This window comes from Suncus etruscus, chromosome 14 (assembly GCF_024139225.1).
Source record: "Suncus etruscus isolate mSunEtr1 chromosome 14, mSunEtr1.pri.cur, whole genome shotgun sequence".
Lineage (NCBI taxonomy): Eukaryota > Metazoa > Chordata > Mammalia > Eulipotyphla > Soricidae > Suncus > Suncus etruscus.
In genome coordinates, this window is record NC_064861.1 from 59,521,259 (window position 1) to 59,547,995 (window position 26,737).

The following is a 26,737-nucleotide window of genomic DNA, read 5'->3' on the forward strand; positions in this document are numbered from 1 at the left end:
ATCCAGTGTTAGCTATAAAATACAGGTACTTGTAAGTATTTGTAATAGTAGTATCTATCTACTCATTAAATGATAGTAGTTGTATAATAGTAATAATTAATAATCTCTCCCCATTTTTAGTTCTGGGGATTAAAGTCAGGTATCATATGCAAAACAATGCTTCTAGTACTGAGGTAAATCCAAGCCTAATGATAACCTTTGAAAATAATTTCTTGTTTATTTTCCTCATTGATCCTATAGATTTTATAGGTCATACTCTCACATATACCAGTTATTAAAATATATTGACAGATTATGACAGGTATTATTTAATTTTTTATAGTATATACTTTAGTTCTCACAACATCTTATTGATTAGGCCCTAGTGAAGACTGTGTTTTTTTTTTAATTGCCCAAATGATATCTCTCCATCCTATGTGATTTCTTTCAACATGACTTTGGATAGTTCTTCTATGGAAAGATGGGGTCTGCCAGAACTCCACTTAAATTTCAGGCAACTTAATGACTGCAAATGGAAATGATTCTGCATGATTCCTAGTACAAATCATAACAGACAATACAGTTTGGGCCTGGTATTTCTGAGGCTCTTACTTTCACAGCATAACCAATCCAGGCCAGCCCAGAGAGGAACCAATAAAAGTTCTTCATCAGGCACATGCATACGTGTCATTTTGGAAGCATCTCTAGTCTCTTTTAAGCTGTGATGCTATGAACACAGAAATGCCTTAAAATTTCCCCCAATTTGTAGACTCATGACAAAAATTTTAATGGTTATTATTGTTTCAGACCACAGAGGTACTTTATTACAAAGCTGATTCTGGTACTCTGATTTCCAGGTTATAAATGAGAAAGTTGAGACAAGGTTAATTAATTACTAGATTGTATCACTAGTATCTAGTAACAGACTCAACAAAATTGATTTTCTGCTTGCAGAACTTTTTATATCTCTTTTCTTCTTTGCCTTAAGTGTTTTTATTCTTTAAGGTAACACTGGTTTACAAGATTGTAAGTGTTTATATGTTTAAGGGTACAATGTTACCTACCACATATCTTTGCTACTGTTGTCTTATTCTGTGTGTTAGGCAAGACTATTTTTAAAACCCTCCACTTTTCTAGTTTTTTTTTTTTCTTCAAAGATGAGTAACGTGGAAATGGGTGAGAGGAAAGCTGGATGTAGTGAAAGCCATGGCCACCCTACTTACTCTGTGGAAACTTTGGTGGGTTATCATTGACATCAGTAAGTGTGATCGTCACTTTGGTTGTCCCTGAGAGTCCACCCATGTGCCCACCCATATCCTTGGCCTGAATCACGACGTGGTACTCTTCCTTGGCTTCCCTGTCCATGTTGGGAAGGGCAGTTCTGATGATGCCTAATTGGGTGAGGAAGAAATAGCATAGATATTAATTCACAACAACAAAAGCAACAATAACAATACAAATATAACTACAGAAAAGCAAAGGCTAGTAAGATTTCTTCCCAGAGCACTCCCTTAAGATAATTAATACTTAGAAGGAGTATCGTATTTTCTAGAAAATTGTTACAGGCTTTAGTGTGGTGTCAGCTGGCTCATGTTGTGCCTACTGCAGCGTAAATTCAAATAATAAACCTGCTGTTCTCAGCTATAGAACTTAAAGTTCCTTAAGATTTAAAAACATATAGTCAGGGGCTGGTGAGATGGCGCTAGAGGTAAGGCATCTGCCTTGCAAGCGCTAGACAAGGAAGGACCGTGGTTCAATCCCCCAGCATCCCATATGGTCCCCCCAAGCCAGGGGCAATTTCTGAACCCTTAGCCAGGAGTAACCTCTGAGCATCAAATGGTTTTGGCCCGAAAAACCAAACAAACAAACAAACAAGAACATAGAGGTCAAATGGATATTGCATGGACAAACTTAAGCTTTTGGACTGCCAGCAGAAATTACTGCATGTAATTCTAGAGAAACATTTGTATAGTGCACCAAAGTAGAAGGTGTTTTATACATTTCATAAAATTGCTAGTATTAATTTGGAAGCTACACCCAGAAATTCTTAGTGGTTACTCATAGTTCTGCACTCAAGAATTACTCCTTGCAGTGCTCAAAAAACCTTACAGATTGCCAGGGACTGAACCTGGGACAGTTGCATGCAAGATGAATGACCTATGAACTTTGCTATTTCTCCAGCCCCAAAAGTACTAGTATTCAATTTAAAAAGTGAGCCAAACAGATAAAAATGTATAAACAATACTAAATATGCACTATTACCATCTATCTCTGAAATTACTAAATTATTGAGCTCTATGTAGTCCCTGCATTTTAAACTGTGAATAAAAATTATGTGTACTTCAATCTCTTGGAAATATGTGCAAGTTATTTCTTTAAAAGTAGTAACATTACTACTAACAAATATGGGGAAAACCTTAAGCTCCTATTCTTCTTTATTTCTTGATACTTGAATTCTGACTGACAATACCCTTGGATAACTTGAGCCTCCTTTTCCTCTGCTAAATAACTTTGTCTGTTCAAGACAGAGGTTTCATAAACTATTGAAACTAGAGCTCTTCTATCAATTTTTGTTATCTTAAGAGTTAAGAGAAAAATCTCACTTATTCTTTGTTAATCTTGAAAGGTTATCAGGTCTTTGATCAAATCAAAGCACACAGATCTACAATAATTGTGTTTTGAAGCAAAGTGAATGCAATAAGTGATTGTACAGATAAGTGAAAATGATATTCACATATAAGTGGAAGTGATATGCACTATCTAGTCCAACTATCTCCTTGGCAGACTATGTGTAAAACTATTTAAATGGATCTATAAACATAGATTTATAAACATATATCAACATCATGCATGTGTAACTATATACATATAAAGAAAACATAAAAATATACTTCATGTTATATAAATACATAAAATATGGATACATCAATAAAATTAAGCTCCAGATCTACTGGATTATTTATAAACATTATGAAAATGGGATATAATATTGGAAATCTGGGTGTTTACAGATAAAATTGAATGTAACAGTTTAGTAGAATTTTAGTGTTTATTCTAGTGAAGGAAGGGTTTCTTGAAACAAATTTGGTTTAAAAAGAAAGAAGCATATTTTGCTTTGGGCTGTTCCTCTTGCTTCCTCTTTCTTTTACTATTTGGTTTTTATAAGAATACTGAAGCCTTCATACCGGGGGTCTTGAAGACCAGAATTAAGACCAGGCAGGACTGTTTTCCAGCCATTCCTGAACACTGGACCAACTCTCATAAACCCTCTTTGTGCTCTTCAAGGCAAGCTTCAAGAGTTGCCTGTTCTATCAGTTCTCAGGTCCTATGGATCCATACTTTAAATGTTAAGAGAAAAAAGGATAAATTCATAGGCATAGGCAGAATTATAAGACCTTTTATATTCCATATGTTATTGTGACATGACAAAATATAGGCAGAAACAATGCTATAAGCTCAGTGTTCATAGTGAAAGTTATTTGTTCATTAAAGCCCTCATTAAATTCACTGGCAAGTTGCTAGGCACTTGCATTGTGTCTAGTATTTGCAATCACTCTGTGAGGTGGTACTTCATTATATTTGAGAATATTGAGAACCGATAGAGCATAGTGAGCAGGGCTGGATGCCTTCTTTTATGTCACCATCACAATGTAATTCTGTTGTACCTGTTTGTGCTTCCACTGAAAAGTAAGGCTGTCCTTCCAGGATGCTGTATACTAATTTGGCGCTGTTTCCGTAGGTGGGATCATCTGCATCTGAGGCTGTCACCTGAATTACTGACGTCCCTTAAAAGTGAAAGAAATGCATTAGCCAAACATTTTTCAAAAAGAGATTCTAATTATGAAATTTTACCTGAAAATTAAAATTAAAGAAATGCCCCATAATTATTCTGAATGTTTTCATCTTTCTGTGGTTGAAGTGTACAATAACCTTCTTTCCTTCCTTCCTTTTCTTCCTTTCTTTTCCTTATACCGTATTTTAATATGACCTTGCTCAGGCATGGAAGATAGCCTAAAGTGCTGATCCTCAGCAATATCCGGTCCTCAAGCACTACTAGAAGTAGCCCTAGTGGTCCCTAGTATAATCAACTTAGTTTTGGTGGTTTTAGTATCAGTGGAATGACCTTGGTGACCAGTATTATCTCCAAACCCTAACACATCAATGAGCTAGCACTGACCATCCACCTACACTTCCAGCTCAAATGAGCGCCACTGGGAAAGATCCACAAGCCCTCAACACTATTGTGATACTACCCCTTGCCCCCACAAAGTGAAGTTTGTTCAATACTTCCTATTATGTTTGATTGTTAAATAATAATGTAAGATTTGTTGCCAAAGCATTCTAAGAACCATGCAATGGGATGTTTGGTATATCAAATAATTAAATAAAAATCTTCCCAAAGAGTATAATAAAGTGTAATTAATGATGAATTGCTTTTCGTGAAAGGACAGAGTGCAGTCTTCCATCTGTAGCAGAGTAATAAATACATCATTTTATTGTTGCTTTGCTTGTAATAAAATGGCTGCTAATACTACATTTTAATTAATTTATGGCTATAAATATTGTACAGAATGTTGTTCCCTACTGGCATGAAAATTGCATCTTCCCACCTCTGTCGGGACTGGTAGTCAAATTGCAGAAACTACCGGCAGGCAGCTGCTGAGCTTGAGGGCGTGCACTTGTGGGTCAGAATGCAAAGCCATCTGGGAATTGAAGGAAGATAGGATCCTAGTTTTCCTTTTTTTAAAAAAAAAGGCTCTGTACTTTGCCTGTACAATTATCTATTGCAGAATGTGATAGACTTTAGAACTGGAGGAGAGATTGCTAGATGGTGAAAAATGGTCACTAGAGAATTTTTCTGGCCAGGCATTGTTTTAGTACACATTCCCTGTGTTTGCCAGTAACCTTCTGCTTAGCTTTTGTGGTGCCAGGGACAAAAATTGGGTCAGCTTTGTGCAAGGCAAGTGCCCCACACACTGTACTATCACATTGGACATGCAAAAGAGAATAGGGTTTCTTATCTACCAGTATGCAATAGTTAAAGAATTAACTTTCTCTGCTTCAGTTACTAGTAGAACTCCATGAATTACTTCATGATATTTTATTTGCATTTAGATTTGCATTTAGCTTAATTCTTATCCTAGAAAGCTACTAAAATATTGTGTGGTTCAAGATTTGGCCTTGATTCCAATTCAGTAGCAACAGCACTGATGATAGAAAGTACAACTGTTACCCCAAACTTCTAGAAACTCCAAAAGGTGGAGAATATAGAAGTTTTCATAAAACATCGATCTTGGTAATCATCCTTTCTTCCATGGTTCAGTGTTTAACTCTGCTGTCCACTGTTTATGGATTTATTTGATATCCAATGTTTCTCATGAAAATTTTCAAATAAAATATCAAGAGATACAGAATTGGTCAGGATGGAAAGAGAAGGCAAGGAATGGTTGTGTCTGAAATACATAAAATATGAGCCAAGCTTGGCTGTATTTAAGAATATTTTTTAGCCTCACAGACTGTATAAATATGAAATTTTGAAAAAAATAGAAAATTTGTAACTTTCACATGACTTCTGCCTCTCACCTATGAATAGGTTAATTCGTAGTCTTGATACTTAACATTTTTTTGTTTTGTTTTGTTTTTGGGGGGCACAACCGTTTGATGCTCAGGGGTTACTCCTGGCTAAGTGCTCAGAAATTGCCCCTGGCTTGGGGGGACCATATGGGACGCCAGGGGATCGAACCGCAGTCCTTCCTTGGCTAGCTCTTGCAAGGCAGACACCTTACCTCTAGCCCCACCTCACCGGCCCAGATACCTAAATTCTTATCTCTAAAATGGGTATCTTGACATGGATGGGCCTTAAATTGCCTGAGTTATTTTTTATTTGTGGTGCATATTACTATATCCAGCTCCTAAGCAAAATAACCTGCTCACTATGGGAAGTGAAAACTCTCTATAAAGAGCCATATTTCTTTTTGTTTGTTTGTTTGTTTGTTTGTTTGTTTTATTTGGGGGTCCACATCAGGCAGTGCTCAGGGGTTATTTCTGGCTATTTGCTCAGAAATAGCTCCTGGCAGACATGGGGACCATGTGGGACACCAGGATTCGAACCAACCACCTTAGGTCCTGGATGGGCTGCTTGCAAGGCAAATACCGCTGTGCTATCTCTTCGTTAAAAGCCATATTTCTTAACAACAAAAAATTCCAAGTGCAGGGGCCAGAGAGATAGCACAGTGGTAAGGCATTTGCCTTGCATGGAGAAGGACAGTGGTTTGAATCCTGGCATCCCATATGATCTCCCGAGCCTGCCAGAAGTGATTTCTGAGCGTACAGCCAGGAGGAACCCTGAGCACTGCCAGGTGTGACACAAAAACCAAAAAATAAATAGAAAATTCCAAGTGAACATTTCTGCTATCTGAAGAAATTCTCCAGGTAATTATCCTTTACCAATCTAATGTGCTTCTCTGATGGCTGAAATATCATGCCTATTCCTGAATTATTCTAATAGATGGTGACATTGTACCATGTTTAAGAGTGCACACTGGATACATTTAATAGCTCAGGTGACCTTAGGTAAATTAGTTAACCTGCTTCTGGCTTGGGTTCAACATCTGAAAAACATGTCAAATAGGACTTACCTCATTGTAGAGATGAATCATTGCAAAATTAAATGCAATGGTGCATGTAAATCATTAATTAGGACAATGCCTCCTTGTACCAAATATTATCACTATTTTTACTGAATATCTACGTGGACTAGAGACTGACTGCATTTCATTTTTAAGCCCCAAAGACTAGAAATCATTGCTTCCATTTTACAGATGAGGAAATTTAGGGTAAATAACAGACTAGTTCTGAGTCAATAAGCATCAAAGCTAGGATTACTTGGATTTAGTCAATGTATTCCCACTCCTCCATCCCTCCTCATGTTTTGTAAAACAGATTTTAAATCCTCAAGTCTTTTTGAAATATTTAAGACTTCAGGTACCCATAAGAAATGTTTTTGTGGGGCCGGGCGGTGGCGCTAAAGGTAAGGTGCCTGCCTTGCCTGCGCTAGCCTTGGACGGACCGCGGTTCGATCCCCCAGTGTCCCATATGGTCCCCCAAGCCAGGAGCAACTTCTGAGCGTATAGCCAGGAGTAACCCCTGAGCGTTACCGGGTGTGGCCCAAAAACCAAAAAAAAAAAAAAAAAAAAAAAAAAGAAATGTTTTTGTTTGCTCGTTGGCCTTTGAAGATATAACATACATTCTACTTCCTAATTTGGGAGACAAGACACCAGGCCACTCCTCTCCCCAACAGACACACTGAGCATGTTGTAGGCTTCCCCAGTTATACACACCCACGTTAGACCTCTCTGGCACGTTGGCGTGATAGGTCTCATGCAGGAACTCAGGAGGGTTGTCATTAATGTCCTGGACCTTGACGATGAATTCTGATGGTGGCTCTAGTGGCCGGTTAGTGTCCCTGTCCACTGCCTGAGCCATCAGCGTGTACTGGGCTCTCTCTTCTCGGTCCAATGTCTTAGTGGCATGGATGTTCCCTGATTTGTCATCAATCACAAAAATGGTTCCGGCTCCTTCACCTGAGAGAATGTATTTAATGTTCCCATCACCAGAGTCAATATCGGAATGAAGCTATGGAAAAAGAAATCAAGATTTGTAAATTGACAAGGGATGCAATGGGGAGATAGAGATTCAATTGTATGCTGTATGCTATAAAATACTGTATGCAAATATACACACAAAAGCAATGAGAGAAGATATTCTCTTTCCATTTTACAAATAAAGAAATGAAATTTTTGAGTAGATAATTGTTTTGGTTGAGTCACATAGCAGTAGAGCCAAGAAATATTCTTTCTTAATTCTAAACTTGATGTTTTCCTTTATTTCTTCTCATATATGAGCATATGCAAAATATAGATACACAATATTGATCAATTTTTCAAAGAAATATTACATATTACAAAAATAAAGAGTTAACATGTATGCAGCCAGTAATTCTTCAGTGTGGATTTCTGTTCTTTCAAATCTCCAGTTTAGAGACAAACCTCATCATCAGTTTCTTGAAAATATTCTAAGCCAAAATCTCTACAAATGCAGAAATATTTATACAAACACACAAAAATCCCAGCTTTTGGTTAAGCAATAGAATTTTCTAAGGTCCACAATGTGCTTTGCTTCTGTTTTCCCCTAACTTCATTGTACATACAGATCTGCCTTTTCATAGTATGAGTACTACTAGAACTCCCTTTAACAGGCCTTCCTTTAAAAACTAAAATTGTTTTCCAGCTTTTGATATTAAAAATAATTCCTGGGTCTGACCTTACCAGAAGACATACTGAGTGGTATGTGAGAGATAGAATGTTCTAGAGCTATGGGCTGTCTGGAAGAAGCTTCCATTGGAAGTAATTATAAGCAAGGGGTAGATACACTTGGCTGATAAATACATAGTTGCTTAGACTATAAATAGAAACTTAAATATTTTTAGTTTTTCCCTCCTTTGACAACTTCCAAAGAAACTACGTTTCTGGACTCAATCTAGACTTTGCAAGACAAGATATTAACCCAGATTGCTGTACCTTTCTGCCCGGACAATATTCCATCTCTCCTCCTCTAGAACCACATTTTATTTCCTGCAGCAGCACTAACCCCCTCACTCTTCTTTGTTGTCAGCCTCACTTTCTGCAGATTTCATCTTAATCTGAGTTTTTCTGCCCTCAATATGCCCTTTGTGGGAAATGATAAGCATTACTTTCATCACTTTCATCCAATCTCAAGAGTTGCCAAATGGCTGAAAAGTCTTGGGCATTGCCCTCTCCATAAAAAAAAAATTCACTCAAAATCACAAAGCTTTAGCCAAATGACACTTAGAGTACTTATTCTGGCCATTGAACTTGATTCTTAGGAATGAGATATTTCATGTCATTTTACTAATTATTATTATTATTAAGAATCAGGCCTATATCTTGCCGAATCACAAAACAAGCTAAAGCACATTTCTTCTTTTATTTTTTTTTATATAGATCCTTGGCTCCAATTCCCCCCCCCCCAATTCTAATTAATTTATAGAGCCTCAGTGAAACAACAAATATTTTAGCTAAGGAGGATATGGGCAGGTACAAATTAGAAACAACAGTTTGTTTTCAGTCCAGGATTGCTTTTTAGGAAAAGACAAGGAAATAAAAAAACCACTTTCAGCGTTCTTTAGTGTAAGCCATATGTTATCACAAAAGTATTAACTTTTCTAACGAATCAGGTAATTTGTGAGTAAAATACAAAGCTATCTCCTACCCGATGAACAGAATTTCTGTAAACTTCATACAAGCTTCCCCAATGAGAACTTTTATTCCATATGAATTTTAAAAGTTCAGGAGGAATTGGATAGATTTTATTTCACTACCAATGCGATAAATGAAACATTTGAAAAGGACTACTCTGGATATTTTCTTCTTTGTTTTCAGCAAGGAAAATTGCGTAGCAAAGGCTTTGCTTTTTTCTCCCACACAGATGATCAGTGCAACTGACGACATTAATTAGTTTCCACACCAAAAGCGTCTGGGAAACTGTTCAAGGCAATCAAGGGCCCCAGGGCTAAGGAATACACAGCCCAGCCTTAACTCCATTGACTGTCCAGTCCCTCTCTGCATGACTCAGTCTGTGTTTCCTACCAGACAGCTGAAGGTCTAAGCCTTGCCAAATTCCAGTTTTTGCTTTTGTTTTTGAAACCAGAGCATCTAAGGCAATCAAACTTGAAGATTGTAAAATCAAAATTCTTAGGAAACAAGTTACATATGTTCTCTTGTCCCAATTATGTGGAACTGGATAGAAGCATTATCTCTCAAGGGAGCACCATCCATTTTCTTTCTTTAACCACTACCCCTAACAGCTCTAAATCCTTTTCAGGGGCCTAAACTTAAAAATCCATCACACTTTCTTCCCTGTTTTCCCTATTCTCTCGTTTCGTAGGCATGACAACTGCTTGTTCCACAGAGAGGCTGAATCTGTTCTCTAGTCCTGTCTCTTCTGCAATCCCCATCACTAGCACACACACTGCTCCCCATGGCTGAGAAAGTCCCCAAGGCAGAGGTTCTATTTTCTCAGAACAATTCATGCACAGCTCTCCACATTGTTGAAGCTGCAGTCCCTGCCCTGGCTGAAGTCCCTTCTTTCTTTCTGGGCACAGAGCCCATCTTCTCAATGTAGAGGATTCCACGTGCCAATTTATTTCTCTGTGTTCTATTTCCCAAGTCTACTTCTATTTTCAGTATACTCTTTCCATTTGGGGAATAATTGAAATTTCTTAGGCTCATCTCTTGAAAAAGATGTGTTCCCTATCTTGGCCAATATGAGTGAGGTATTAAGAAACCCTTCCTCTTGAGAAGTAAGTCACACACTTCTGGAATTCAATTCTCAGCTTAAGGAACAACTAAGAGAAATTTTTATCAGAACTCTGAAACTCAGAAATTATACCCCAGAACTTGACTCACCCCTTTTCCTCTTCACTGGAAACCTCTTAAATTTCAGGTCACAAGTAACTTAGGTTTGGTTTTGTGGGTCACATCTGCCAGTGCTCAGGGCTTACTCCTGGCTCTGTGCTCAGGTATCACTCCTGTTGCTACTCAGGGGACCATATGCCATGCTGAGAATTGAACCAGGTTGGTCACAGGTGAGCTCAGGTGCCTTAGCTCTTGTACTACCTCTGTGGCTTACAAGTTATTTTTCAGTTCTCCATACTCTTCCCCAATGTTGTCTCTCTCTCTCTCTCTCTCTCTCTCTCTCTCTCTCTCTCTCTCTCTCTCTCTCTCTCACACACACACACACACACACACACACACACACACACACACACACACACACACTGATGCTTTAGTGACTACTCTGTTAGTATTTGAAGTCTTGCAGCCAAGGAGACTATTTTAGCCTATTCTGCCATTTGTCTAGTTCTGCACCTGCAGAGTAGGTTTTTTACCATTCTTCATGTGACTGTGTGGTTCCTTAAGCACCTGAATACCCAATTAATATCTATTTTCTACAGTCAGGATTTCATATGTGCATTGGACTTTTCACTTTTATGACTTTTATTTGGAGGGAGTACATAGGGAATTCAGATCCTGAGTAGTGCCAGAATGCACAAGTCCTCCCAAGTACATTTTGCCATTCTTAAGTCAAAACTAATAAAAATCCCAACTTATTGTATTCTTACAACACAACTCATCGAATATTTACAGGAACCTTCCAGACAAGGGCTCATCTCAGGGCCTAGGAACATTAAGGTCACATTGCTCTTAATGACAAGTATCTTGGGGTTCTACTTAAGAACTCAGACAAATAATGTGCAATACAAATAGAAAAATGATGACTTTGAGAAGAGAGGAAAAGATGAAAGGGGACACTAGGTTAAGGTCATAGTATAGACACAGAAAATGATCCCATTGGGAAAATAGGGAAAAGGGAAACCTGAATTGGTCATATCAGAATATTATTGGGCAATAATTTGAATATTATTATATTATATAGTATAATAATATATTATTATTTGAATATCATATCAGAATATTATTGACAATCTTTAAAATGGATTTTTATATTGCAACATAAGTGGAAAATAGAAGTTTTTTCAATTAGGGTAAGCTTCCTGGATTTACTTTTTTTTTTATTTTTTTACTTTAATTATGTGAACAATGATGCAAAGAAAGAGGACAAGGTAAAGTTACAGTGGAAGGACAATCACCCAAAAACAGAATTCTCAGAAGAAATCCCCCTGCTGACATCTTAATTTTAAACTTACAATAAAAGTAAGAACAGAACCCATGTACAATTACTTTGTCCCTCAAAACCCCAGATTGCAGTACATTATAAAATTTCTTAGCGGTACACAAAGCAATCTAAAGCTATAAAATTTATGTAACTCCTGGATTTAAAAAGAAATGACAAATTTGGAAAGATACATAGGTAATGTATCTTCCAGTGGTTCTGCAGAGTTTACTGAAGGGCCAAACATGGAGTTTGAAGTGTGGAGGATCTAACCTAAGGCCTCACATGCCTCACTTATGCAAAGCCAGTGCTCTCCCTCAGAGCTATATTTCCAGTTATCCTTTTACTTGGTTTGCTTTTGTTCACCTCTGTTCCTATATGGTTGGAGAAAGGGTGAATATAGAATAGCAGTGGCTTACCCTGCCCACCAGCACGGGGTCAGGCCCGGTGTACTCCTCAATGACAAAGAACTGATTCCAGACCCAGCCTCTCTTGGAGCGCTGCAGCACTTGTCCTTCCTTGCCTTTCTCATGGTGCCCATGGAGCGAGGGTCGCAGGTGGCTTCGTCGCTCAGTGGTGAAGGCGTGGCTGTGACACAGCATGCCCAGGCATACTAGGGCGGCTTGTAAACAATAGTTCTCCTTCATTTTTGGTTACGTGGTAGGCACCGGAGTGAGAAGACAACTATACCCCAGAGGGGGAGCCTCTCAATTGGGGGCCTCCTGACAAGTCACACAGCCCTTACTCGAAGTACACCTTCTCTCTTGGATGAGCATATCACGTCTGGGCTGTCCTTCTCTCTGATTGGCTTCTGCAGGTAGAGAAAAAGGTCTGGTTAGCAGTAGGCTCTTCCCACAGTTTATTTCAAAGCCATTCTACAGAGGAGATCAGGTGACTGGGGTCCATAAGGAAAGACTGAAGGAGAGACGAATCTCCCATCTTTCCCTCACCCATATCACCCTGACAAACAAAAACACATGGCCCCTTTGGGTCTGGCAGCAGGAGAAAAGCAAGTGTTGTGATTTTCAGTGCCAGTGGGCTGAATGTCAGGTATGCCACTTCCTAGCTGTGATATTCAGTTTAGCCCACTGACTTTGTCAACTCAGATGGCTCCTTTATGATATTCTCGGGGATGAGAATCATTTGCTACCAGGTACCTGAGAAGATACATGACTCAGACCCATATCTCTAAGCATCATGCTGGCCTATGGAAACAAATTTTTGGCCATCTGTTAGTGTCACTGATCATAGCTGTGTCTGGGAATGTTTTGTTTGGGTGGAGGGTCACACCTGATGGTCATCTGATGGTGAGCACCTGATGGTGCTCAGGCCTTAATCCTGGCAGTGTTCAGGGAAGCTGATGCAGTGCTATGAATTGAACTAGAGGGGGCAGCATGAAGGCAAGCACCATAATTCCTGTATTATCTTTCTGACCTTGGGATTATTTTTTTTAAACATGGAACTTCCTTAACTTATTGTAAGAGTCCAGAAGAGTATCTAGTTTAATGGGAAGAAGGAAGGGAATGATAGATGGATACAGTTTAGAGTTACTTCCCTGAGGTCTGGATGCCTGGCATAGACACTAATGTAAGAGCCCGTGACATGGATGTAGGAGATGGAGGACACAGCACTGCAAAGCCAAAGCTGGTCACAAGTATAGCATATCCTGAGACCGCCAGTGGAACAGGTGGATATATTGAAGGAGTAAGGCAGGTTGCACTGAACCTGTTGATAAGGAAGGATGGGAAGATGCTAAAAAAACTTTTTATGATCATTAAAAACTTTTTTTTGATAAATAATGGCTCAGGTTTTTACTGGAGGATCAACACAAGAAGACTTTATTATCTATTCAATGAGCAGGTTTCGCTATTGCCAGCTCAAAGGTCTATCCAAGAAGCTTGTATTTCTGTCTTACCTTGACAGTCTTACAAAGGATATTTCATAAGTTTGTGCTAATCAGGGAAAAGCATGCCCTCCTAGCTGGTCCAGAAGTCTTCCTGAACCTGCCATGACTTAGCTGTTCATCAAAAGTGAAAATGTACCCACTAACACTTTTCCACTCCCTTAGAGCTTTCTGACTAGTAAATTTACTCCTCTTTCCAGCACTCTGGTTCTTTTCCGTCACCTGTAACACCTGCTTCAGGTTTCTGGACTTCTTTAATGGACTTAATTTTTCTGGTGCTATAAATCTAAGTCTTACCTAAGGAAAATTATAGCTTGTTCTCCACTTTTAGCATGTCACACTTTCTTCAGGACAATACCTTTTCTTCCTTTTAATTCAATTCCAACTGAAGTTATAGCTCCCAGAACTGGCAATCCTACCAACCACTAACACTAATGTGAAAGAATTTCAGAAAATTATTGAACTTGGAGAATGGTACATCAATATAAAAGATAAGACTTCACTTTAGCACCAAATGAAATTAGTCTAAACGAAATCACTGAGCTTTTTCAACATTAGAGGACTAAAAATTATCATTGAACTCTTTGCTATCTAATATGGAAGAAATGAGGAATAAAAGAGGGGAACAGAAAGAAAGAAGCAGGATCTTGGATAAAATGGAGTCTACCTATATCTAGATATTGGATAAACTATGGAATGGAATAATACATCTATATGTTATAGCCTGAGGACATTCCACCTAGGCACTCTGAATCTCTATTTTCTCATCAGAACAGTGAGTATGACAAGAATTGTGTCACTTATGTGCATGCCCAGACTGAAGAGGGTGGTGAAATGATATTTTTTCAGAGAAAAACTGAAGATGGGCCAAAACAATAGTATAGTGAATGGGGTGTTTGCATGGTCCTAAGTTCATCAGAAGTTATCCCTGAGTGCAGAGCCAGGAGTAAACCCTGAGCACAGCCAGGTTGTCAGGTTCTGGCAGGGGACTTTCTAATAATGCCGGTGCAAGGGTGGGGAGAGGATTTCTTTTAGCCACATAGCCTATGTGGCTGGAACTCAGGAAGAGGAGGAAAGACTGTGAGTCCAATACACAGACCACTTGCAAGGGAGTATTGTCAAGCAATAGGCTCCATTTATTGAAGACAGAAACAGGGTTTTTAAAGGCAAACTTTAGGCGCAAAACAGAATGTGGGTAACATAGATTTACATTACAGCTTAGCCATTACAGCAACCAGATGGTATGTGAAGATAGCAGTTATAAGACACATGACACCATTAATTCAGGTGCTATGCAAGAATAGTGGTTGCAATGTTCATGGCATCATTAATCTATATGTAAGGACATGCTGTTTTGACCTAGATGTCTTTCTTCTCAGCTCAACCTGCACTCATAAGAATTATTAACAGCAGGGAACACAAGTCTCTTAACAAAGATATTCTTTTATATTCAAGTCCAATATGCAGAATTCCCCTTATAGAATTTCCAACTTTTCTCCCTCACACCAGATTTATTCCAAACACCAAAAGAGAAGAGGCAAAGGGCTGGAGCAATAGTACAGTAGATAGGGTGTTTGCCTTGCACATGGCCAATCTGAGTTTGATTCCCAACATCCCATATGGTCTCCGAAGCTTGCCAGAAGTGATTCTTGGGTGTGGGGCCACGAGAAGCCCCTGAACACCACTAGATGGGGGCCAAAAACTAACAACAACAACAACAACAAAAATCCAAGAGAGAGAAAGAAAAACTAAGAGAAAAAAATTAAATGGTGATATCGCCAACTGGACTTAGCAGCTTCAAATTCTAAGGACAGTGTGGGTATCCTGTCTTGTAGATGCATAACCATTTCCCATCAAATGGACTTTGACTTCACTATCCAAGTTTTTTTGCTTTCTTTGGAAAGTGACAGAATGGTTTCTAGGGAGACCACAGATGTAGAATTAATTTCATATGTCCATCATTGTCTTCAATATCCCCTATTTTATAATATATCATTTCCTTAGAAGAAAAGGAAAATAATATTTGCTGTACACAGAATTTCAAGATAAAAAAAAGCTATGTGGAAGAGAGATTTACAAGGGAATGTCATGATTTAACAGCTTTACCCTCAGACTTGGACAGATTAATAAAACTTTACATGAGATTTCCTCTAAACCAAACTGACTACATGGAAAGAATACAGACAAAAACCTAGGAAGGGTTTAGAGACTAAAATGAGGTGATAGAAAAATCCTGGGCTTGGGTTTTAGGAATCAGAAGTTGTGGTTGAAAATTTCCCATTGGCTTGTTATTGGACTTCACCTGGTTCCCCATAAGTGTTTCTGTTTTATGCCAAGTAATCTAAAGGTAGGAGTTATCACAATATAAACACCTTTAGTTTCACAGTTATGGATGTAGTTCCAGTGTGATATTATGAGACATTTCACTATTTCTTACTTGGTTGGATGCATCTTATTTATTGAGTTCCTTCTTTATTCATAATTATATGTCAGGGACTTGGGTAGAGATTAAAAAGTTGAGTGTGTTACTTGAGCTCTGGTTTAAGTTCAAACTTGATATTGCCACCATAGAAGCTAAAGAAGAAAAATTGAAAGAGCATATGGTGTACCACAATCCTTCCCCATTTTACACCATGCCAAGTATTAAGTGTTCATTCACATGGTGATAAATTATTCCTGCATATAAACTGTGAAGTGTATTTGAAAGAAGGGGTTTAATTAAAGTTGATATTTCTGCACTTCTTTCTTCTGGCTGCCATTTTGCTGTAAAGCACAATTATTTCTGACACTGAAAGTGTTGAAACCAGTTGACAACTTTTTTCCCCTTTATAAACAAATTCTACTTTAATGCCATTGAATTTAAGAATTCACACATGACCAATAAACAATGAAATTCTCCCTTTGTAAAATGATGAATCTATTTCTTTTGATGAAAAGACTATCAAAAACTAAATTGCTATAAAAATAATACATTGGAGGTATATTATTTATAAATTATTGTATCATTATAAATACTATGTTAAGTCAGTTGACTAATTGACCTCAGGTACATATATCTGACATAAAATAAATCTCTTGATTTTCATATTATGTATATATAATAAATTTTAAGACATGAGTTTATTTTTATGGGCCGAAGCAATGACGCAGTGGTAGGGCATTTGCCTTGCATGTGGCTGACTCAGGATGGATCGTGGTTTGAGCCCCCTGAATCCCATGTGGTCCCCTAAGCTAGGAGTGATTTCTGAGTGCACAGCCAGGAATAACCCCTGAGCATCACCTGGGGTGGCCCAGAAAGAAAAAAAAGACATTATGAGTTTATTTTTTTATTTCACTTTCAGGATGATGACTTCTTTCACTTTTTTCCATCTATTGTTCTGAAGACTTTACAAAGAGTAACAGTATATATTTATATATCTATAATACTATCTATATCTATAACAAAGTGATGACTAGTTACTATAAATGTTTTTGTATTTGTTTTTTGTTTTTAGGTCACACCCAGCTGCACTCAGGAGTCACTCCTGGCTCTACACTCAGAAACCACTCCTGGCAGGCTCGGGGGACCATATGGGATGCCGGGAGTTGAACCACTGTCCTTCTGCATGCAAGGCAAAGTCCCTGTCTCCATGCTATCTCTCGGCCCTACTATGAATGTTTTGATTTCACATCCTGAGGAAACTGAAGCTCAGGTAAATTAAAAAGACCCATACAAAGTTTGTTCCTAATAACTAACAAAGCTGGAATCTGAACTCGCACCATTAGACTCTGACATGTTTTCTTAACCAATGCCAACAATCTTGAACAAAACCAACTCCTGCTAACTACTGTGTCTGAAGATTCATAAGGAATGTATATGATTGTTGTGATTAAAGTCACTTACAGCGCCACCTAGAGCCAATCAATTTATATTAATAATAATATTAAGAGTGAAAATATTAATGGTGAGCCCATTGCCATTTGTTTACCATTCTTATAGGACTTTCGATGAGTTTGCTTCAAAGTGATCACAATAGCAATTTCAGAAGTATTGTTGCCATTCTTCTTTTACAAGTAAATAGTCAGAGGTACAGAAAAATCAAGTTGTCCAGGCAGGCAGAACCAACCAGGGTAGGGAATGGGATATAGACCCTAAAGTTTTGGTTTCAAGACCTGCACATTTATTCCTCATAAACTTGTGATACTTCTCTCCAAGAAAAGATTGTGGACTCAATATAAATGCATTTCTCAGAACACACACAACTCTTTTAGAATGCTATTAATTTAAATTTTGGTGGCACACCATGGGGGTTAATTGTGTGATTAAAACATTGAAATCAAACCAGAAAGGGGGAGATAGGGCATTATACACCCATGGGCAGAGTAAAGATGAAAGCGAGGTGGCACACTAGGCCCATCAAGAACAGCAGAGGCTCATTTCTCTATCTTAGAGCTCCATTAGCATCTAACCTGAGATAATGCACTTTCTCTCTCACTCGCTCTTTCTCTTTCTCTCTCTTCCTCTCCCTCTCTGTCAAAAAGAACACAGTACAACCATATTCTTCCACAACCTGTTATACAAAAGCTAATCTCTGTTCTCTGCCTTTCATTTTTGAACTTGCCTTCTCATTTCAAGATTTCTAAATTTCTAAATTTCTAAGGGTGAATGGAGATTCATTTTTATTTTTTATAAGAAATGCTTCTCTAACCTAGCTGTCAGTTTATTGTATTCAGTGGTAGAGTTGCAGGAATCAAGCATGAAAATTAATGGGAGGCTGCCTTCCTAAGAAGACCTTGACGTTGGCAATAATTAGGGAAATATATCAATGTTCTAATTGGTTTGAACAAAGACCCCCCAAGGCAGTTTTTGAACAGTTCCCCCATTAAAATCTTTTTGAGCAGTGTGCCAGGATGCCGAAGCATCAGGGTTTCACTAAAACATATAGGAGGATTTTATTTTATGATGGAAGCACATTGCTTGGAAGGAAAAATAAATGTTGCTGAAAGTCACAGGAGTAATAACATGACAGGAAAATAGATTTGCAAAACCACCAGCCCTAAGTGGAAGGTTCGCCCCTCTATCTTGAGAGCAGATAGCCCGTCATAAGCTACTGCGCCTTGAGCATAAAACTCTCTCGCTGTGCCTGCTTTTGTCTCCGTAAAAGAAAATGACATATATGGGTGTTTAAGTATATTTGGACTCCTGCTGGAAATTGTTATCGGGTAGAGAAAGAAAGACGAAAGCGCTTAGCAGAAAGCCAGCGGCTTTGGTTTTTCAGCTTTCTCTTCCCTATGGAGTTGGAAGAATCAGGCAGGCTGACCCGTTCTTTTCATTTCCAGGGAGCTAATTTACAGTTAGAGACAGGTTATCATTACATTACAAATATTGCCGAAGCTCCCACCAAAACGCACGACTCCATTCTGCCTGTGTGTGCAATGTCCTCTAGTCCTGTGAGCTCAGGGGCTCTGGTCTCCCTTCAACAAACACAGCTTTGTAACCAATGGGATTCCATTATGCAAATTAATTCAAGCATATTTTATTCCCGTTCAGATCTCATCACTCAGCGCTGAGCTGGTCTCTAGTTTCAAATCACATCACAGAAATTATGCCGTGTCTGTGGAAATCATAGAGAATGGGGAGAGGCAGTATTACAAGAACTATTGAATCGCAATTCTTTTTTTTTCCCCTGATTTCTACCCATGGAGCAAAGCATAAGCTTGGATAATCATCTCTTCTCTGGTACAAAATACAGAGCAGAGACTGCAAAAGGGTCATTGTATACATTGCTCTGCTCAAATAACAAATTCAAATGTTAAAGCATGCAGCAAATAGGGCCACTTATCATAACCGTGACATTCTCCAAGGGCGAGTGGAAACTTTAAAACTACTCCAAACTAAGTCTGGTTCTCTGCGTTTAAAGAAATAAGGCACCAAGGGGATGTTCTTTAGGAAGTAAAAGGTCACCCACTGCCCAGTGCTGGCCAGATTTGATCCCAAGTCCTTTAACCATTACTCGTGAATCACATAAAATCTAAAAAGAGAAGCAGGGACTACACTTGAAGAAACATTTTTTCTGGTGCTGGGCTGTGATAACAAGCTTGGTCTGCACCATTTTGTTCTATTTTGAAAATTGTGTGTAAATACTGCCCATATTATGACTACAAAGAAATTGTGGCTGAGAGTGGTGAACACCTAAGTCATAGACAAGTTTAGAAGTTAAATACAAGATCAGGTGACTGAAAGACTCATTCACGTTTGGTTCCGAAATTCTGAAAGTCCCCATTCTTGCATATTTAAAATAAGGGGATGAGCATGATCCATCTGCAGGGAGGATCATAGTTCCAAAAAAATGTGTCTGATGCTGAAAATAACCTTCACTTGGTGAGAATTTCATTCATTTTCAAATATGGAGAACCAGCCTTTATAAGCTTCGATGGTTACAGCCACAATATCTCAGAGGATTCCTTGTATGGCCTCTCAAATGCAAACATGTAGAATCACTCAGGGACAATTTTTCTCTTTTCTTCAAGTACCTCAATCATTTTCCAATGAAAAGGTGATTAAAGACAAAGTACTTGAAAAATGTATTATCTGTTCTCAGCTTCATTTTTAAGCTACACTTTTCCTCGCTGTTATATTTTTAAATGTTAATCATTAAGATGAATAAAATATTTCAACACATACAGAAAATAGCGTTGTCAGCAGTGTCATCTCTGATTCGGAATAAACACATTCCATATGAATGTGTGGAAAGAGATAGTTTTTATGTTACATTTTTTTTTTTTTTGCATGAGTTCCAATGCCTAAGGGAAGATTAGGGCAAACATGGCAATGATAAACAGATGCTCAGCATAATGTAATGTCATTTCTGGTATCAAAGGCCTACATGTAAATTTTCCTTTGTCTCAAAGCAAAAATATCTGTAAAGTATTATTTGTTCCTTCATTCGGCTATAACTTCCCACACTCCCAGACCTGGGTATCCTCTACAGATGAATAGGCTGTAACATCTCTCTGAAGACCATACTTGAACAAAGGTGAGACACTTGATGAATGATGGTATGATGTGATCACTGCAAACAGGACTGTGCATAGGAACACAGAGAAGTTTGTGGTTGCCATCCATGCAAATGCTTTTGCAAAAGATCATTCTTGTTTTTTGATCCTTGCCTACTCCAGCCTCTTCCAAAAAAAAATCCATTGCCATCTTTGACACCTCAAACTTTTACACTCATTATGAAATCTTACTGAACTGCATTGTAGTCCAATGATAGGCAAATTACAAACATGCCTGATGATTTCAACCTATGCTATGGGTTCAAAATAACAGTAAGTTGGATAAAACTGAAGTGCTTGAGTGAAACAACTGGATTTGAATGTGAGAAAACAGAAACTATTGACCAGTCAGTGAGGGAGCTGAGACAGGAAAGTTATCAGGTACTTTTTAGCAGAGGAGCTACAAAGTCACATTCATTGGCCACTGTTTCAGAAATAGAGGTAAGAGAAATGATAAGTTAGAGCTTATCAGATGGTAAGAAAGGAACATTGGTGAAGGATGAGTGATGGAACATTGTATGACTGAAACTCAACTCACCATCAATAACTTTCTAACTTTGTATATCTCATGGTGATTCAAAAAAAAAAAAATCACCAGAAGCAAATATGGTCTCTGTCACCCAAGCCACATAATTGGTAGAACAGATGGCTCAGTTCTATGATAATTTTAACTTTCCAGGACTCTACTAAAGAGGCTCTCTCTCCATGGGGTCCAAATCTACTCAAGGTACATCCTTGAAAGTCTAAAAAATTGTTTTACCTGTCCTTTATATTGGCTAACAATTATCTCCAGTATCTGAATTTACTTGAAAACCCAATAGACTAATAGCAGGGCAAAGTTAAAAGTAATTCTTTCAATCAAGTGTAAATTACCATAGCTGTAGAGAACATTCTTCCACATAAAGAAAAAAAGTCTCCTCTCTTAATTTCCTACTGAGATAGAACAACAGCAAAAAAGGACATGTTCTAAAATAGGTTTTATCACTCAAAAAATGCTTCTCTAGAACTAAGTTTCTCCTTCTGGAAGAGGCTGAGAATAACTTGTGAAGGGCTTTCCAAATCTACAAGAGTCTGTGTTGAGACAGAATAACTTTTCCAATATAAAGCAGTCCATATCATTTAGAGAGCATGGTTAGCAGTTTCTAGAAAGGCACCCCAGAAGGCTCACTCTCTTATGTCAGATATAGTAGGAATGGTACTTCAGGCAATTGTGAGCTCTGTGAAAGTGGTCCCCACTTAGTAAAGAAAGCAAGCAAATAGGGGGTTACTGGCAATGGGTTTCAGGAAGGAAGGAAATCGAGATGTGAACTAAATAGGAGTGATATTGTTCAACTGCCATGTTGGGCTCCAGACTCCAAAATCTCAATCACTGGAATCTAATAGGAAAAAGATCTTAGAAGAATCTAAAAACTGAAGATCTCTAGGGAAAACAAAATTGTTTCTCCATGATAAGGCAAAAATACTTTCATCTGGGGTCAGAAAAAATAATGCAATGAGTAGGGCACTATCTTTGTATGAGGCCAATCTTGGTTTAAGTCCTGGTACCCATTTGATCCCCAGAGCCAGTCAGGAGTAATTCCTGAATGCAGGACTAAGAGTAACCCCTGAGCACCACCAGTGTGGTCAAACAAACAAATGAAAAATAAATGGGGTATCATCTGTATAGCCAGTCCTTAATGAGACCATGGGTAAAAACACTATCAAACTTACATTGCAAAGCAAATAACTCATTCTACTCTGTAATTGCCCAAGTTGGGGCATGCACTTTTTTTCCTTTTACTTCAAAACGTTTCCTTCTCCCTAAAAAAATGACTTCTCTCCTCAGTGGATTCTCTTTGTTCTCTTTTTATATACTCTCTCCAGAAAGTCTTTTCCAGGACATACAAACAAAAGCCTGAAGTAAGGTAGACTCTGATTCTGACTCCTTTATCAGTCTTACATTTGCCTAGCAGGCTCCACTCCCACTAGAATCTTGGGAAACAAGATATCTCCCCATATCTCCCTGATGGGAGATCCCTCAGGGCTCTGGTCAGGAGTCTGATAGAGGTCAGCCATTGAGAGAAAGTAAGAAGCGGCAATTCTTCAGAAAGCTTAGGAACACTAGGTGAGTAGAACATGCATAAACAGAGAACAGGTAATGGGAAGAGATGAGAGAATTCTGCATGTTCATGGTCTGGTAAATGAAGTGATCTTGAACCTTTTTTTTTTTTATTTGATAAGAATGTTACTCTGGAGGAAAAGGGGAAAGGAGTGGCACCAAGTAATCTAAATAAAACAATTGGTTGTTTTTAAGTTTTAAAGCTCCACTACTCAAAGGATAATCAGTCAGCTAGATAATAAAAATAGAAATGGTGACTGGGAGTAAATAAAAGCACATAAAAAGGAGATGTGAAGTTTGCAGCTTTTTTTTTTTTTGGACCCTATGTTCATACTAGGATGACTACAGATGTCAGGAAAATCAGCAGGTTCTGAAAAATGAGGAAAAGAAAAGAAAGAAGAGTAGTAAGAAGAGGGGGGATCAAAGAGCATCAACAACAGGTCAGGACAAATGTGGACTTCAAGTGACAGAACCAATAAGAGACCAATGTGGATCAAGGACAATATGCATGGGAGCCAGCAAATAAATTGTGTGAGAACTGGATATGAGACATGGAGGGATCTAAAACCATCATCTTAAAACTGTTCAATAAAAAATCATAACTTAATAAGTACAGAGTTTATTTATGCTCATTTTACATACAAAATGAACCACTCAAAGGCTAGCCAGTTTTGTAGGAATAAATATACATAAATATGTTCCTGCTAAGCCTTGGTAATATATTCTCTAGACTACAAAAAAGATAAGGCTCAGAATGAACTCTAGGAAGCAGTATATTAAGAGAGCAATGATCCAATTCATATAAGAATGACAAAACATGAAATAAATATGTTCGGGGGGGGCAGAAAATTCAGTAACTAGTGTGTGTCACATAAAATTAAAAATTTTAAGATAGTAAAACTTTTTAATTAGAAAATTGATGGATGATAGCAATTTTAAGAAAGTATTATACTTGACCTAGTATCCCCCAAATGTATTATTTAAGCATGTAATCAAAGTATGACTCATTGAACTTTTTGTGTGCATGTTTTGTATCCTAATTTTCATAACCTGGTGTACCTTTTAAACAACTGCAGACTTAGTTCAAAATTAACATAATTAGAGTTCATTAGTCAGATTAAGCTGCCTAAGGATATTATAGAGAACGACACAGAAATAGAGCCTTTTAAAGTATCTTGAAAAAAGAGAGAAAGATGGCCCAAGTAATATTACAGCAAGTAAGGTGCTTGCCTTGCATATGGTCGACCTGGATTCAATCTTTGACACATTCTATGGTCCCCTGAGCTCTACAGAATTCATCTCTGGAGCCAGAGAAATAGTACAACAGTAGGACATATGCCTAGTACGCAGCCGATTCAGGATGAACAGTGGTTCAAATCCCAGCATCCTATATGGTCCCCCGAGCCTGCCAGGAGCAATTTCTTAGTGCAGAGCCAGGAGTAACCTTTGAGCGCCGCTGCAGGATGTGACCCCCAAAAAACAAAAACAAAACAAACAAAAAAGTGATCTCAGAGTGGACTGTAAAAAGTAAGCTGGGTGTGGCTCCCCAACTCAAAATAAGTGAAAAAGGGAGTAAATCGAGAGTTCATGAGATATCTTGGATTCATTTTAATAGTTCAAGTGGAAGCAATTTGGTTCTGATCTAGTAATCGAATCCACCAGATGTAAAGGGGTCATTTTAGAAATCAGACTGCTACCAATAGCCTTGGGAATTAGCAGACTAGGGGAAAGAGAAGGAGGCATCCACCAGTCGAAAGACTAAAAAGATAGCAAAGGGGCTGATTTGGGGATGAGTGTGAAAATTAAACATAGTCAGCAGGTGAGGCCAATGGATAGGTATTTTAAGTGTCAATGTAAGAGCATAAAGATCCCAAGCTCTTCCAAAAATTCTTATTCTCAATTCTTATTCTTATTCTCAATTATTTTTGTTTCAAGATTGTTGTTTTATTCAAAGTGAAAGATCTTAATAACAGATGAAACCCTTGAGACCTACCACTCTGAAGCCTTGCTTTCCAAGGGCAATTGGGACTACACATTAATCAGAATCTGAACTCCACACTAGATGGAGAAATAATGAAGGGGGATGATGGTGGAATCTTCATGAAAACAGAATTTTTCTAATAACAAATCCCCACCCTGCCACTTCTTCACACACACAGGAAAATGAGTTGGAAAGCAAAAACAAACCTGCTTTCAAACAATGTCTATGAAAACAAGGAGTGTAGGTACTTTCAGGGAAAGACAAGAATGTCTCCCAAAAATAATGTCAGTAAAGAATTGAATGAGCAGTTCAATCTGCATATTCTTGCTGGAGCCTGACATCATGTAGAGAACCACTTTCCAGAAAATCTGTTTCTTTGAAGAGAAGGACTGATTCCAAGGTGGCCTTAATCATTGACAGGGTTTGATGGGGTTTTGTGACATAATTACTGAGTTAGGGAAGGAAGTGCTCTCAAATCACCACTAAGTTCTAAGTTGTCCAATCTATGACTTTAGTTCCCTAACACCCACATGCATGCTTCCAGCATACTGGTCAACAAGTAGAATTGAGGAATGCAGAAAATCAGGCTGCCTCCAGTGAGTAGAAACTTGGCTTTTACCCTGAGTCTGGGTGGGCTCTCCTGGAGGTCCCGGCCTAATAAGCCTTTCCCCAAACACTCTTCCATGCTAAGAGAGTAGGCTATTTTATACCATATTTTTAAATGACTTGGTGGTGGTGGGGTTTCAACCTATTCCACAGAAGATTTTTCTCCCTTTATTTTTAGGAAGTAGACATCAAATATAGCCTCATCATGATCTCATTGTGGTTTCAAATAATCCAATCTTTGAAGTCCAATTCTTTCTTTCTTTAATGTATTAATGTCATTTATCAAAAGTAATGGGTTTTAAGCATAAAAGAAAAGTAATGGGATACAGCAAACTAGGCAAGTGCCTTACCCATGTATGGAACATTTTCTAAAGTGAATGCCAAACACTCAGACAGGCAGAACTTTCAAAGGCAACCTTAAGTGTCTTTTGTGAGTCTCAGATAATATGGTTCACTTAATTAGATTTTCCATAATCCCAGGTTAATCCTATTGTGAATTACAGACAGGAGTTTTGACTTGCCTGGCAGAAACATCTAGTGCTATAAATGTATTTCTGAGAAAAATATACCTTAGTAATAACTCATTACTAGAATCGCTAACAAAAAGAGACCCCCGTTCTCACTGCCACTGTCACCCCTGGCCAGGTAGAAATTACTATTTTCACACCTTTGGTTCATATTGTCCTTGAAGGGTTAATAAGCACACTTTAAGTTCTTTCTTTGTCCTTGATCGTGTCTTCCTCTTTCCCAGGACATAAAAAACTTCCTAAAATTTGGAAACATAGCCAATTCCTCATTGTATTCCTTGTGACTAGGCACAATGATGTACACAACTGCAATGACATTTAATTTAGCTGTTGTCTGTGAACATGACTACGTATTAGAATTGACTGTGGAGGTCTTAAAAGTACCATAGTGCAGATTTGTCTCTATACCAACTAAAATGAATGTAAAGAAGGAATCAGATGTTTGAAATTTCCATGGTGACTCCAGTTCATGTCGACGGTGGAGAGCCTCTGATCTAGAACTACTCTACCCAACCAAAATGGTGGCAACTTAGACACAAAGCTACTTGGATAAAAACTAAAATAACTGAAATAAAAATAAAATAAAGACTTCTTGAAGGTACGAGTTCTATTTAACAGTTATTATAATTAATGATAAAAGTTCTAGTTGTCAGAATTGATTGTAAGTATAAAAACACCTTCATGAGACTAATAAAATCTGTTCAATGAGGAATGAATGAAGAAATAAATGAACGAATGAATGAATGAAGAAAGCTGCACAAAGAACTTTGTGCTGGGCTTTTCAAGAACAGCCATGAACTTGCTCAGCAACGTGTCATAATATAAACCAGTGTCTCTCTACCTTTCTCCATTCC

The 26,737-nt window shown here is 38.1% G+C and overlaps 1 protein-coding gene across 1 annotated transcript in view; it reads right to left on the bottom strand.

The window, feature by feature from the left end:
- Positions 1-26,737, bottom strand: part of CDH11 (cadherin 11) — a 130,028-nt gene that overhangs the window by 43,105 nt on the left and 60,186 nt on the right. The window contains exons 3-6 of the mRNA XM_049786353.1: positions 12,153-12,544; positions 7,320-7,614; positions 3,645-3,764; positions 1,203-1,370 (exon numbers count right to left, since the gene is read on the bottom strand). Coding sequence (XP_049642310.1) covers positions 1,203-1,370; positions 3,645-3,764; positions 7,320-7,614; positions 12,153-12,380 — 811 coding nt within the window. The 5' untranslated portion in view covers positions 12,381-12,544. The remainder of the gene's footprint in view (positions 1-1,202; positions 1,371-3,644; positions 3,765-7,319; positions 7,615-12,152; positions 12,545-26,737) is intronic.